The sequence below is a fragment of the Bubalus kerabau genome, chromosome 3 (genome assembly GCF_029407905.1).
Source record: "Bubalus kerabau isolate K-KA32 ecotype Philippines breed swamp buffalo chromosome 3, PCC_UOA_SB_1v2, whole genome shotgun sequence".
Lineage (NCBI taxonomy): Eukaryota > Metazoa > Chordata > Mammalia > Artiodactyla > Bovidae > Bubalus > Bubalus kerabau.
This window is the reverse complement of record NC_073626.1, coordinates 147,384,778-147,400,544: the sequence shown is the minus strand read 5'-3', so window position 1 is coordinate 147,400,544 and position 15,767 is coordinate 147,384,778. Positions and strand designations below refer to the sequence as shown.

Below are 15,767 nucleotides of genomic sequence, written 5' to 3'. Positions count from 1 at the left end.
TGTCTTGCTAGCCAGGCAAAGACCTTTAAGAAGTTTGTCCTTTACCTCTTTGACTATCAGAGCAGGGAACCTATCGTATGTGGCTCTCACAACAGACAAGTTTAATTAGTACAATTTTAAAAAAGCGAATATTTTTAGCAACACTTTCAGGATCACAGCAGCATTTCTGACAGCCAGAATGAGCTGGATTTAAACATCACTGTGCTATTTTTAACTTTAAAATCAACACTTACATAAATATTCCCAAACCAATTAGCAGCAGCTGGAAAGTAAAGGTGTTTACTTTAGTTAGCGCCAGTGCTCACGATGGCGAGTGCTTACGGGCTGTGTGGAGGGGGCCATGTACCAGGCGGGACACTCCTCTCTCCAGGGTGATCCTGGTGTTGGCACCAGGCTATCCTTTCGCAGTTCATGGTGGGCATAAATCACTGATTTCATACAGGAAAGTGTATTCATGATGTAGCCTCATTAAGATATACATCTCCAAATAAACTTAACACTCTTGATAAAACTTTTTGGAAGAAAACGTTACCCACATTCTCATCGCTTCTCCCTAGTCAACTGCAGCTATAAAACAAAATTAAAAACAGCTTTATAGCTCAGTTTTTCATCTCTCAGATGAGAACTGAAAGAGATGTCTCATAATCTATAGATAGCTTCCTTTGACTTACAGGTGAAAATATATGGCCTTGATTTTTGCCCCCCCTCCATGCATTACGGAGAAGGCAATGGCACCCCACTTCAGTACTCTTGCCTGGAAAATCCCATGGATGGAGGAGACTGGTAGGGTGCAGTTCATGGGGTCGCTAAGAGTCGGACATGACTGAGCGAGTTCACTTTCACTTTTCACTCTCATGCATTGGAGAAGGAAATGGCAACCCACTCCAGTGTTCTTGCCTGGAGAATCCCAGGGACGGGGGAGCCTGGTGGGCTGCCTTCTATGGGGTCGCACAGAGTTGGACACGACTGAAGCAACTTAGCAGCAGCAGCAGCCATGCATTTTAGCCACATATGAAACCATTTGCCCACAAAATTTTAACTGCAGTTATGTTTCCAAGTGAAGTGAAGTCGCTCAGTCGTGTCCGACTCTGCAACCCCGTGGACTGTAGTCTACCAGGCTCCTCCATCCAGGGGATTCTCCAGGCAAGAATACTGGAGTGGGTTGCCATTTCCTTCTCCAGGGGATCTTCCCGACCCAGGGATAGAACCTGGGTCTCCCACATTGCAGGCAGATGCTTTAACCTCTGAGCCACCAGGGAAGCCCGAGTTTCCAGAAGCTATGTTTCCAAAGCTCAGGTGTATTTTATAACAAGATTTGCATTCTGAAAAGCCAACTGCAAGTTTCTTTTGAAATTGCACATGAAATTTAGAGAGTAATAGAAAAATTATACAGAGACGATTTGAATGCCAGGTTACGTGCCTGGTGCTCATACATAAACATCATGTAAATTTTAAAATTAAAATTCTGGGCATAATTTCAGAATATTTGTTTTGACTTTTTAGAACAAGAATATCTGTGCTAGAGTAAAAACAAGTTGTATTTGATACGCACACATATGAGATGAACATGCATTTTGGTAGTCAAACACCGTTACTGAAGCTTGACCTAATCCATTTTCTTCAGGCCTTAGGCAATGCCTTGCCATGGGAAATATCTCAGCTGGCTTCATAGATCCCACCCCAAAATATTTCAGTTCTAGCAATTTAATATACCTGCAATTTTTCATATAAATAATACATGTGTTTATTCATTCTATATATAAAACAAATGCAAATATTATATATAATGTATATTAGATTGTATATCCATATATATGCATATTAATAGAAATTGGCACTGTGTTATAGTAAGTAGTGTAGATCTTCAGAAATCCTAGACAACATTAAGAAAGCCCTGGAAAGAATGGTGCTGAAAGGTTAGTCTAGTCCACTCGTTTTACAGCTAAGAAACTGAGACCCAGAAGGGTGAAGTGGCAAGCATTTCAACTTAACTGTGCTAAGGGTAGAGGCAGAATCCAGGATTCTTGATTCTTAATTCAGTGCTCTTTCTGTGTACCATGGTAAACAGTTGTTGACTTATGAATGCTGCTCTTAGTATTTTTTTTTTTCCTTTTTTGTTTCAATGACTAATACTATCTTGGATATACTTCACCCATCTTTCAAAGATCTCACAACATTTTCTGTATAACCAGAGGCATATTCACGACAACCCTAAATAATTTGTAGGCATTCCTATCCAATTCTATACGTGGGCATATTGAAGGGGAAAAAGCTTAATGTCTTGTTCAAAGTGAAACTAAGGGTCAAAAAAAGAACCAAGAATATTTAGAACTCGCATGTCCTAAGATTGAAGTTTGTAGGCAAGCATGCTAAACATATTTACCTTGTGATGTCTCTTTGCTGCTGATTTTAGATAAATGTTGTGAGCAAACAATATTATGAAGCTTAAAAAAAGGATTTATGTGAAAAACTGTCAAGCATTTCATTAATCTAGAGATGAGCTCTAATAACTGCATTTCAGGATAAAGTTATTTTTTGAGAACACAATTAAAGTAGATCAATCTACTAACTAATCTCAAAGCTTTGGCTTCTGAGGTACATGTGCACACATATACATATATATACACTCACTGCTAAACAACAGGAGTTACCGTAATGCTTATAGGGTAAACACTAGACTGAGTTTAAACAATTCTGGATTTTGTACAACACAATGATGTGCTAAGTCGCTTCAGTAGTGTCCAACTCTTTGTGACCCCACGGACTTAGCCCATCAGTCTCTTCTGTCCATGGGATTCTCCATGCAAGAATACTGAAGGGGGTTGCTGTGCCTGCCTCAAGGGCATCTTCCCGACCCAGGGATGGAACCTGAGTCTCCTCCGTCTCCTGCATTGGCAGGCGGCTTACCACTAGTACCACCTGGGAAGCCTGAGTGAATACAGTACACCGGAAGTCAGTGATATTCCAGCTGACAGTCTCATGCAGTTGTGGTACATGAGATGACGCACTGCATGGGTGCATTCCCATTGACTCTCCACACATGCAGAGTTAGTCACACCTTCTCCTCATCTGGCTTGTGTTCAAGAGATACTGCCTGGTTTTAATAAAAGTAAGACAGACCAAATTAATGTATTATAGTAAAATTAAGCTTTGCTCTGAAACAAAGGAGACAGAAGGAGAACAATGGAGAAGGTTCCAACAGAAGTTCTCTCATAGTTTTGACTGGTGATGTCACCTAATCTCCTGGCCCTCTCCTTTATTATCTGTAAAACAAAGATAAGAAGATTTCTAAGGTCTATTCCAGGTACAAAATATCCCATAACTTAGTAAAGGGACAGCAAGTAGTCCTCACTGAAGAAAAATAAAAAAAAAATTTCAACAGATAAAATAAGGGGTGAACAAATTTATTTGGAAAGCTTCCCTTGTGAAGCAACCCTCAAGGAGACATTACCTACTTTCTTCACATACCGATTCTGAATAACTTTCAGGGGACAAATATATGACATGAGGTAAAAATCTACTTAAAATAAAACTAAAATGCTCCCTCCATGCCTCATTCTCTTTATCTTCATCTATGATTTTTTTCCTGGCTATTCCCTTTCCTCCTTACCATTAACAACTAGCAGAATTAAGAGTTCATTGTTAAGATTTTCCAGGATTTTGACTTAGATTTGAGAAGATAGTTTAAAAAAAATCTTTTTTTAATGCATAACTTACACATTTTACCTGCTGAGATTTTGTTGTTATTGTTCGTTTGTGTTTTGTTTGTTATTTTAGAAAACTATATGGTGACCTTGACTAAACCTGATATCAGGCAGTTAAAACACACTATTATACTTAAAAAAAAAAAAAAAAAGTGGGAGGAGGAGAGGAATTGTGTTCTGTTTGTGAGATCTGAGTTGACAACCAGGTTGATCAGCCTTATTTAGGTATCAAAAAGGAAACTCATTACTGATGTCAAGATCAGCATTTGTTGACTTTTCAACCTAACACCAACACCTATGGCTGTGCTGCTTCCCAAGCAAATATCTTCATTGAAAAGGCTGCTTTAAAAACTTTAGAACTGTGAAAGTTCAGAAGTTCAACAAGGAAATCCTGCAACAGCTGTTTTGAGATCCACTGTTTCTTACTCAAACTTAAATAACACATTCCAAAAGTGATAAAAAGAAATCTGGAAAACACACACAAGCATATATATATTTGCACATATATATATATATGTGCAAATATATATATATATTTGAAATATATATATATTTGAAATATATATATATTTGAAATATATATATATATTTGAAATATATATATATATATTTGAAATATATATATATTTCAAATACAAGACTGACACAAATATGATTATAATGACCGCTTCAGTTTATAATTGGGCTTCCCTTAACTTATATGCAGAGTACATCATGAGAAATGCTGGGCTGGAAGAAGCACAAGCTGGAATCAAGATTGCCAGGAGAAATATCAATAACCTCAGATATGCAGATGACACCACCCTTATGGCAGAAAGTGTACAGGAACTAAAAAGCCTCTTGATGAAAGTGGAAAGAGGAGAGTGAAAAAGTTGGCTTAAAGCTCAACATTCAGAAAAAGAAGATCATGGCATCTGGTCCCATCATTTCATGGGAAATGGATGGGGAAACAGTGGAAACAGTGTCAGACTTTATTTTTTGGGGCTCCAAAATCACTGCAGATGGTGACTGCAGCCATGAAATTAAAAGACACTTACTCCTTGGAAGGAAAGTTATGACCAACCTAGATAGCATATTAAAAAGCAGAGATATTACTTTGCCAATGAAGGTTCATCTAGTCAAGGCTACGGTTTTTCCAGTAGTCATGTATGGATGTGAGAGTTGGACTATAAAGAAAGCTGAGTGCAGAAGAATTGATGCTTTTGAACTGTGGTGTTGGAGAAGACTCTTGAGAGTCCCTTGGACTGCAAGGAGATCCAACCAGTCCATTCTGAAGGAGATCAGCCCTGGGATTTCTTTGGAAGGAATGATGCTAAAGCTGAAACTCCAGTACTTTGGCCACCTCATGCAAAGGGTTGACTCATTGGAAAAGACTCTGATGCTGGGAGGGATTGGGGGCAGGAGGAGAAGGGGACGACAGAGGATGAGATGGCTGGATGGCATCACCAACTCGATGGACGTGAGTCTGAATGAACTCTGGGAGTTGGTGATGAACAGGGAGGCCTGGCGTGCTGCGATTCATGGGGTCGCAAAGAGTCGGACACAACTGAGCGACTGAAATGAACTGAACTGTAGCTCAGCTTAAAGAATCTGCCTGCAATGCAGGAGACCTGGGTTCGATCCCTAGGTTGGGAAGATCCCTGGAAAAGGGAAAGGCTACCCACTCCAGTATTTTGGCCTGGAGAATTCCATGGACTGTGTAGTCCATGGTGTTGCAAAGAGCTGGACATGACTGAGTGACTTTCACTTTCAGTTTATAATTGGATTACTTCCACAGCTTAGTTACAGCTAATTTCCCCCTAGCTTTCTGTATCATTGAATCCATCAAAACTTCTTGAGTCCAATGCTTAGGTACACTAAGACAGTGCTGTTTACTCATGAAAAGGTGAAGATCTTGAACAATACAGCACATTCTCCCATGAAGGTCTGCTTCAGATCATGCTCTCATCATAAAAGAAGATCAAAGGCATTATAAATACCTGCTTCTCTTCCATTTACTCTCTCTCTTGAAACTATAGCACCTTCTCAAATATTTAGAATACAAATCTGCCCAAATGGACAGTTTGATGGCACTAGGGTTTCATTTGTAACTACAAACCATCACCTACAGCTGGCAAATATAAAAAGACTTGAGGGAGTTGGGATAATTCAGCAATTACAAAAATTTCTAGCTTAACTGTTTTTCTTATGGTTGAAATATATTTCAATCAGGTTTGATTCCAGTAAATGTACCTTATGCAATGAAGCAAAGCTACACAAATTCCAGGCTTGGTTAGGAGAGTGTACAGATAAAAGAACATATTATTAAAGGAATATTTTTTCATTTGCACATGCATTTCACTAATGCCAGTACAGGCACACTCCTCTGCCAGTCTGCATTACAAGTCTTTCCTATGAAAATAGGCTGCAGAAAATGTTGAATCCATAACCAAGTCCGTGGAGACTTGTTTTAGGAGGTAGTAGTAGTAGTGTTAGTCTCTCAGTCATGTCTGACTCTTTGCCACCCCTGCCAGGCTCCTCTGTCCATGCGATTCTTCAGGCAAGAATAATGGAGTGGATTGTCATTCCCTTCTTCAGAGTATCTTCTCTACCCAGGGATCGAACCTGGGCCTTCTGCACTGCAGGTAGATTCTTACCATCTGAACTACAGGAAAGAGGTGGGGAGAGGGGATAAAAGCACAGGGATTTGCATGTATACTTTGTTTAGTAAGAACTTTCCCCAAAATTCTCAAAACGTAGCAAGTCAAAGTTCTGTGTTGAAAAATCTTTTACAATTATCAGATGGAAAACTAAGTTTACAACTTATCTTGGTCCATGAATAAGGCAAGTTCAAGGACTCTTCTTTTTTTCCCCAACAGTCTTTAACATGCCTCCTAAGTCTTTATCTTTCTATAGACATTTCACTCTCATCTAGCCCCTCATCAAAGTCCCCCCACACTGCCATGAGTACTGGTTTCTCTCCTATGGCCTCCATTTATCTTTCCACACAATCATTTTGCCAGATGGCTGTAGTCATGGGCAGCAGTCTGCAAAAGGTTTGTTTTATGTTTTGTGCTCTTAGGTGTGGAGATACTACAGAGATTTGGAAGAGATGCTGCAGAAGTTTTTCAGTTGCTAAGTCATGCCCTACGCTTTGAGACCTCATGGATTGTAGCCTGCCAGGCTCCTCTGTCCTCTACTATCTTCTGGAGTTTGACTAAACTCAGGTCCATTGAGTCAGTGATGCTATCTAACCATCTCATCCTCTGCTGCTCCCTTCTCCTTTTGCCTTCAATCTTTCTCAGCATAAGAAAGCTGCAGAAGTAGCTATAACCAAACCAGAACCTCCTCAAGTCATATGAGGAAACCAACATACATTTCTATTCGAATACAAATGTCTTCTACTTAAAACTGCTTACAGAGTTTGAGGAGAGGGTGGAAACCACTGTCTTAATTAAGAACATTTCGCTGACTGAGCCATTAATAGCTGTCTACAACACCACTGCTTGCCTGGCAAAACTCCATCCATTCTTGAAAATCCTTTAGCAGAGTGGGTGTTCTTCCGTAGAACACTGTGCACAGACTTAGTCTCCCTCCTCAGGCCACTTGTGTGCCACACAGAAGCTCTACAATGGCATTCATCTCAGGGTAAGTGATGGTTCCTTTACAGGTCTGTCTCCCTTCTTGAGATGAGGAATGTGGAAGGTGTCTTTTCCATCTTTGTATACCTATCACCTAGCACAGGACTAAAATATGACAGATATTCCACTTCGGAGAGGAGTTCACTGGAATAAGAAACCATTTCCCTAGAAATTCTTTCCCTTAATGGCTCTTAGGGAACAAATATATATATATGTGTGTGTGTGTGTGTGTGTGTTAGTTGCTTAGTCGTGTCCGACTCTTTGCAACCCCAGAGACTGCAGCCCACCAGGCCCCTCCATCCATGGTATTCTCTGGGCAAGAACACTGGAGTGAGCTGCCATTTCCTTCTCCAAAAGAAACTATAGAAAGAAAGAAAGTGAAGTTGCTCAGTTGTGTCCAACTCTTTGAGACCCCATGGACTGTAGCCTACCAGACTCCTCCATCCATGTAATTTTCCAGGCAAGAGTACTGGAGTGGGTTGCTATTTCCTTCTCCTACATATACATACATACATACATATATATATATATATATATATATATATATATATATATATATATATCCTAACATTAATGAATCCTGTAAAATGTGCTGAGTCATTATGCATGACTCTAGGCTTTGAGGGAAAGAGGAATGGAGATTAGAAATCAAAGATGAATATGACACAGTCTTTGCATTCAAAGCTGCAAGCTAGCTAGAATCATCACCAGAGCCATCTCTGGCAAGAGAAATTAAAGCAGAATTGAAAGCTAATCTTTATTTATGGATTGAAATAACTGAAGTAAATGAGGCACCAATTTGCACCTGCCTGTTTATGTTTCTTTATATGTGCTTTAATGTATTGATGTGCTCAGTTGTGGCTAACTCTTTGGGACCCCATGGACTGTAGCCTGCCAGGTTCCTCTGTCCATGGGATTTTCCAGGCAAGATACTGGAATTTTCCAGGCAACTGGAGTGGGTTGCCATTTTTTCCTCCAATATGAGCATTTATATTTTATTTCTTATAATGTAATTTAGAATGACTTGTTATTTATAAAATGTATTTAAACCAATATTTAAAACCATTTAAGTTCTACAGTGGCTAGAAGTTTGAGTTTGTCAGGCTTTGGTCAGCTGGGAAAGGAACCCTGTCCTATTGAAACCCCAACATCCTGGACCTCCAGACTGGAGAGTACTGATCATGGTGGGGACTTCCACCTGAAGCAGGACTGGGAGCAAGGGCCCATCATTGCAGCAAAGCTGTTTTGAAACTTTTGCTCAATATTCCTCTTTTCTTTGCACTTTCTCATTTCTTCATATCCAAACGGGTCAAGTTAATAAAATTTCTTGGATCAATTGTCTTTTGCCATGTTTTTTTCCCTCTTTGGGCATCCTTTATCCTTTAAGAGTATATCCCTTCCTAAATGCCTCCAACCCTTCCTTTTCCACTATTTTCAAGAATGTTCTGAAATTCTTTCACAAATTCAGGAATTTCTTCTAGTATTGATTCTGCCACTCTGATTTAAATGAAAACTGACTTTGCCTGGTGAAACCACTTCCTCAGCAGTCCTCTGAAGCAGAACATGATCATTTTCTTCATGCTGCCAAGCCCCATCCTGGAGTTGCTTCTAGACAGAGATGCAAAGCTTCCTCCTTTGGAAACTGCCATAGCATTCTGCTTCCCCATCCCCTGCTCACTGTCTTCAGCCACCAATCTCCAGGCTGGTCCTCCATCCTTTCCTCTTGCCCCATCATGTCACTTCATGTATCTTTTCCTCTCCATGCTGTATCTCTTACTCTCATCCCAGCTGACTCCCTTTTACACCTTGACTTTGCTCAATACCTTCTTGCTTCTGTTTCAGAAACTAACCAAAAGCAAAAACATAAGCAGCTAAGGAAGGGTTCTAAGCCAAGTCCTCATTATTTGCCAAAGAGAGGTTCTTGAGAATCAAAATATACTAAATGATATGGTTGCTCAGGACTAGTGAACCCATGGATAAAATGGTAAATGGTAATAATTCAGTTCACAAACACTTATTTAAGTCCCCTTTGTTCCAGGCACTGTGTCAAGTGCTAGGGGTAAAATACATATTCTTCACCTTAAAGAGCTTATTCTATAGAGGGAAGAACAGAGAGGCTGGAGAGGAGTTGATAGTGACTGTTCTCCGCACTGTTCCCTTGCACATGCTCTATAATTCAACTCCACTGAACACCAGACAGATCCCAACTGCATGGCTAGTCTTTCTCCAACCTCAGCCCCATTCCATGTTCAACAGCAGGTATAAGCCAACAGACTAACGGAAATTAGCTATGCTCCATCTAAAACCGTGTTTCTAAAATTTTTTTTATCATTTGTGACCAAGTCACAGTCACCTACAAAACAAATGACAATAATGTATAGATGTATATACACTCCTAATATAGATGTATATATGCACACACATACAGAATTCTGCACAAAACATCCAGGCTTTCTACATTCCTCAGTCTTGTTATGATCTCAAGGTTAAGAACTGATATTCAGCTGTTAATCCAAGCCCATATCTTTGACAGAATCATAAGAGATTGGTCCCACAGAAATGATAATACATATTTTCACAGACACATCTTTAAACAGTGATTGCTATGTATAAGGGACAATAACTGAATAGGGACGGAGGTGGCTGCTACAGATAAAAAACCAGAGTGGGCGTAGGGGGATATATCACCAACCACACTGCTCATCACTTTCCTGAGATCCTCTGGGGAGGGGAGAGGTGCAGTACAGACATCCCTTCAAAATCTGTCAGCAAATACTGTGATCTTTTCTGAAGCCTCCTTGACAAGCTAAGTCAGTCCTACACATGAACTTCCTAGTCACATCGTGCTGTGGCAAAATTACAAATTATCACATGCTTTGGACCTTTGGCTTACATGCAGTATGTACGAAATTTCAAATGTTGAATGTGTGAGTGCTAAAGGTGTGATGTTCCTGATGAGTACTAGTTCATTTGTCGTCTATTCTGGGACTGACAAGTTTCAGCCTCTGAGCCTAAAGTTCTTACTCCAACCTCTGATCCAGAAAATTACTACAAGTATGGGGCAAGGTTACATTCTAATTAGATTTCTTAATTCACATTCTTAAAACTGCTCGTATTGGATGGTGATTATTTAATCCAAATGTCATCTCTGGATTAATCTTTGAAACCCATTCAGATTCACCAAATGGGCATAGTTAGTGGAGCAATTCTGCAGGATGAGAAATTTAGGCAATGAAAACTGCTAGAGGATGAACTGTTAGACCACTTAAAAGTTCTGATTCCTCTAACAGAAGAGCCATAAACCAGTTTCATAAAGATTTCCCCCAGGTCACAGGAAAGACTGGCATGCTGCAGTCCAGGGGGTCCCAAAGAGTCAGACACAACTGAGTGACTGAACTGAAGACACAGGACAATTCTTTCAGCACAGCATGTGCATCACTACCAACTCTCCCACCTCTGTGTTCACTAGGCTTCAAGAATACGGTACACAGGCTCAGGAAACACTGTATAATAAATGTCACCTGAAATCCTCATGAAACTGACATGGCTCCCATCATACAAAGTTGGAAGAAAGCAAGCCAGTCAGTTCATGTTGGTCTCTGCTTGATTTTTATTCAGTTCAGTTCAGTTGCTCAGTTGTGTCTGACTCTTTGCCACCCCATTGACTGCAGCATGCCAGGCTTCACTGTCTATCACCAACTTCCAGAGATTGCTCAAACTCATGTCCATCGAGTCAGTGATGCCATTCAACCATCTCATCCTCTGTCATCCCCTTCTCCTTTTGACTTCAATCTTTCTCAGCATTAGGGTCTTTTCCAATGAGTCAGTTATTTGCATAAGGCAGTGAGAGTACTGGAGTTTCAATTTCAGCATCAGTCCTTCCAATGAATATTCAGGACTGATTTCCTTTAGGATGGACTGGTTTAAAATCCTTGCAGTCCGAGGGACTCTCAAGAGATTTCTCCAGCACCACAGTTCAAAAGCATCAATTCTTCAGTGCTCAGCTTTCTTTACAGTCCATCTCTCATCTATACATGACTACTGGAAAAACCATAGCTTTGACTAGATGGACCTTGGTTGGCAGAATAACGTTTCTGCTTTTTCTTATGTTGTCTAGGTTGGTCATAGCTTTTCTTCCAAGGAGCAAGCATTTCCCAATTTCATGGCTGCAGCCACCATCTGTAGTGATTTTGAAGCCCAAAAAAATAAAGTCTCTTACTGTTTCCACTGTTTCCCATCTATTTGCCATGAAGTGATGGGATCAGATGCCATGATCTTCGTTTTCTGAATGTTGAGCTTTAAGCCAACTTTTTCACTCTCCTCTTTCACTTTCATCAAGAGGCTCTTTAGTTCTTCTTCACTTCTGCCATAAGTGTGGTATTATTTGCATATCTGAGGTTATTGTTATTTCTCCTGGCAACCTTGATTCCAGCTTGTGCTTTATCCAGCTTGGTATTTCGCAAGATGTACTCTGCATATAAGTTAAATAAGTAGAGTGACAATATACAGACTTGATGTATTCCTTTCCCAATTTGGAACTAGTCTGTTGTTCCATGTCCAGTTCTAACTGTTGCTTCCTGACCTGCATACAGATTTCTCCAGAGGCATGTCAGGTGGTCTGGAATTCCCATCTCTTTCAGAATTTTCCACAGTCTGTTGTGATCCACACAGTCAAAGACTTTGGTATAGTCAATAAAGCAGAAATAGATGTTTTTCTGGAACTCTCTTGCTTTTTCTATGACCCAACAGATGTTGGCAATTTGATCTCTGGTTTCTCTGGCTTTTCTAAATCCAACTTGAACATTTGGAAGTTCACAGTTCACATACTGTGGAAGCCTGGCTTGGAGAACTGTAAGCATTACTTTGCTAGCATGTGAGATGAGTGTTCTTTTGCGGTAGTTGGAACATTCTTTGGCATTGCCCTTCTTTTGGATTAGAATGGAAACTGATATTTTCCAGTCCTGTGGCCACTGCTGAGTTTTCCAAATTTGCTGACATATTGAGTGCAGCACTTTCACAGCATCATCTTTCAGGAGTTGAAATAGCTCAGCTGAAATTCCATCACCCCCACTAGCTTTGTTCACAGTGATGCTTCCTGAAGCTGACTTGACTTTGCATTCCAGAATGTCTGGGTCTGTGAGTGATCATACCATCATGGTTATCTGGGTCACGAAGACCTTTTTTGTATAGTTCTTCTGTGTATTGTTGACACCTCTTCTTAATATCGTTTGTGTTAGGTCCGTACCATTTCTGTCCTTTCTTGTGTCCACCTTTGCATGAAATATTTCCTTGGTATCTCTAATTTTCTTAAAGAGGTCTCTATTCTTCCCCATTCCATTGTTTTCCTCTATTTCTTTGCACTGATCACTAAGGAAGACTTTCTTATTTCTCCATGCTATTCTTTGGAACACTTCATTCAAATGGGTTTATCTTTCCTTTTCTCCTTTGCCTTTTGCTTCTCTTCTTTTCACAGCTATATGTAAGGCCTCCTCAGACAACCATTTTGCCTTCTTGCATTTCTTTTTCTTGGGTATGGTCTTGATCTCTGCCTCCTGTACAATGTCACGAGCCTCTGTCCATAGCTCTTCATGTACTCTGTCTTCCAGATCTAATCCCTTGAATCTACTTGTCACTTCCACTGTATAATCGTAATGGATTTGATTTTGGTCATACCTGAATGGTCTAGTGTTTTTCCCTACTTTCTTCAATATAAGTCTGAATTTGGCAATAAGGAGTTCATGATCTGAGCTACAGACAGCTCCCAGTCTTATTTTTGCTGACTGTATAGAGCTTCTCCATCTTTGACTGCAAAGAGTATCATCAGTCTGATTTTGGTATTGACTATCTGGTGATGTCCATGTGTAGAGTCTTCTCTTGTGTTGTTGGAAGAGGATGTTTGCTATGACCAGTGTGTTCTCTTGGCAAAATTCTATTAGCCTTTGCCCTGCTTCATTCTGTACAAGGCCAAATTTGCCAAATACTCCAGGTATCTCTTGACTTCCTCCTTTTGCATTCCAGTCCCCTATAATGAAAAGGACATCTTTTTTGGGTGATAGTTCTAGAAGGTCTTGAAGGTCTTCATAGAACCCTTCAACTTCAGCTTCTTCAGTGCTACTGATTTGGGCATAGACTTGGATTACTGTGATATTTATTTTTATTAGCTTATCATGAGTGTTTATATTTAGTGAATGAATGAATCAGTGAGCAAGCCAGTCCACCTACCTCGATGTCTGACTGTGGCCAGACTGTATTCTCATGCCTCCTCCCAAAGAAACATAGGCAAGTGCACTCTTTCATAACTGTATATAGAAATAACAAGCCAAAGAAAAATTGTACCTTTCTGCTGAGTGACTTCTTAACAAAATATAAATTTATAAATAGTTGTAATATTTGAATGTTCCCTGAACTATATTTTTCTACCATGATACATATAATAGAAGAGAATGGTTTAAAAAGGAACAAGCAGTTATTTTTCAATATATTACAGATGACTTACTCAATTCCATGTAACACAGCAAAACAGAGCCCCAAACAAGAAAGAAGAAGTTCTCTAATGAAAGATTCCCTGGACTTTAACAAAATAGAGTTTCTTCTAATCCAATTTCTGTTAAGATGTCTGTCACAACACCATCTCCCCAGCCCTCAGCCATGCCTAATCAGTGATGAAACCTCACACTTTTAATGAACAACCAGGGTGGCATAGAGAAGTGCATGCTTCCTGACAGATGAGGGTTTTTAAACTGAGTGGTGATGTAAACCTCTCTCTGCTCTTATTACAAGGGAAATACTTCTGCAGTAGCTGAGGACCCTCAGGTGATGTATCTCTACAGAATACAGCAAATGGCCTATCCACTTGTGAGGCAATCACAGTAGATTAAAATCACAGCATTTAACAGCTCTTCAGAAGGGAATGGCAACAGGAAACAAAAATAATAGGTCTATATAATCAAATTATTGATTACTTTTCTGTGGATCACTTTCTTCTAAGGAATGGTCAGATCACAAATATGATGACAAAGAAAAAGCTTGGTGTTAATTCATTCTTAAAGACAGAAATGCATGCGTGCAGAAAGCATAATGGTTAGAATGCTCAATGGATGAAAAAAAGAGTATGAACAAAATAATTAGACGCAGTCTTACCCTCTGCTCCAGTAAATACAGAAGAGACTCCATGAGACTTGAGGTTCAGATTTGTCATCTCACCCCAAAGAGAAATGTATAGCAATTTGGTGGCTGGTGGGAAATAGCCACAAGGGAACCCCCTAATTTTATCCTTCCCTGCAATCCCACTGCCAGATTTGAAGCCATTCTTTAGCAGTTTCTTAGGTAGGGCATCCAGTCAACAGATGATACCACCACATGGAATGAGTCTGGATCTAGTTTTCTTATTGCAACTTGTAAAGCTGTTGTGATTAGCAACACTTTAAACGTGGTGGAGTTTCTTTGCTTTTTAATGTTATTTTCATTGGTGATATTTTCCATCTGAAACTCTTTAACATTAACACTGATGAAATGATGACATTTAATTCACATTGATGGCTTTTCAAAATACTACTTTTCACAGACTTTTACTTTTCCCTCTACATACTATTGGATAAAGCAATGTTTCAATAGATTCTTTATCTCTTTCATTTCTCAAATATTCCCACTACAAATGCCATTTTATGAAATGAGAACCTGCTAAAATATGACCATTTTTGAGCATAGTACTAAAGACAGGAATAAAAGTAGAGACAATTTACTCATCAAATGGTCATGGTCAATGACTTTTTAAAAAAAACTAGTTATGGGATGCCAGGCTTAAAAAAAGTCAAGTTCCATGCCCCAGTTCAGACTAAGAACCTCTGTTATTTAATTAGCATTGAAAAAAAAATAAATAGAGCATCTAGTTTACAGAAGGTATATTGTTCGATGGACAAAGAATGGCAGTTTTAATCAGTGAAGGAACAAGTTGTGTGTTTTTCTTTTTTTTTTTAAGCTAAAATTTAAAGGAAACTAAAAAGAGAGCTCAAAATATCATGTCCCAAAATAGGGAATATTTTCCATCTTCAGTTTGGATGCACTTTTAAGTTCAGACATATTTTATTATTAATAGTCTTATCAAAGAAGAGTTAAAAAATACAAGAAAAAGAAAAAAAAAACCATGAAAAGCCTTAATTAATTTTGACAGCAACTGCATTAAAATGAACTGTTAAATAAACTTCTAAAAGTCTTTAAGCAGTGAAAGCTAGAGGAGGGCTGCTAACAATGCCCCTATCCAAAATCTTAATTTCAATTATCTGCTCTATTTACAACTTGATGCTTTACAACATGCCAGAAGGGATGGCTTAGTGGTCTAAGCATCTGGTTTTGAATTGCTGTGTTCCTTGAACTCAGTTCAGTTCAGTTCAGTCGCTCAGTCGTGTCTGACTCTTTGTTTCTTGAATTCAGTTCAGTTCAGTTC

At 39.4% G+C, this 15,767-nt stretch overlaps 1 protein-coding gene across 14 annotated transcripts in view; it reads right to left on the bottom strand.

The window, feature by feature from the left end:
• The window catches only part of PARD3B (par-3 family cell polarity regulator beta), a 1,164,360-nt gene that overhangs the window by 550,684 nt on the left and 597,909 nt on the right, over positions 1-15,767 (bottom strand). The window contains exon 1 of one of the 14 annotated variants that reach the window (XM_055573211.1): positions 14,465-14,611. The exons of the other annotated variants lie outside the window; for them this stretch is intronic. Coding sequence (XP_055429186.1) covers positions 14,465-14,497 — 33 coding nt within the window. The 5' untranslated portion in view covers positions 14,498-14,611. Of the gene's footprint in view, positions 1-14,464; positions 14,612-15,767 lie in introns of those variants that run through there. 14 annotated transcript variants of the gene reach the window in all.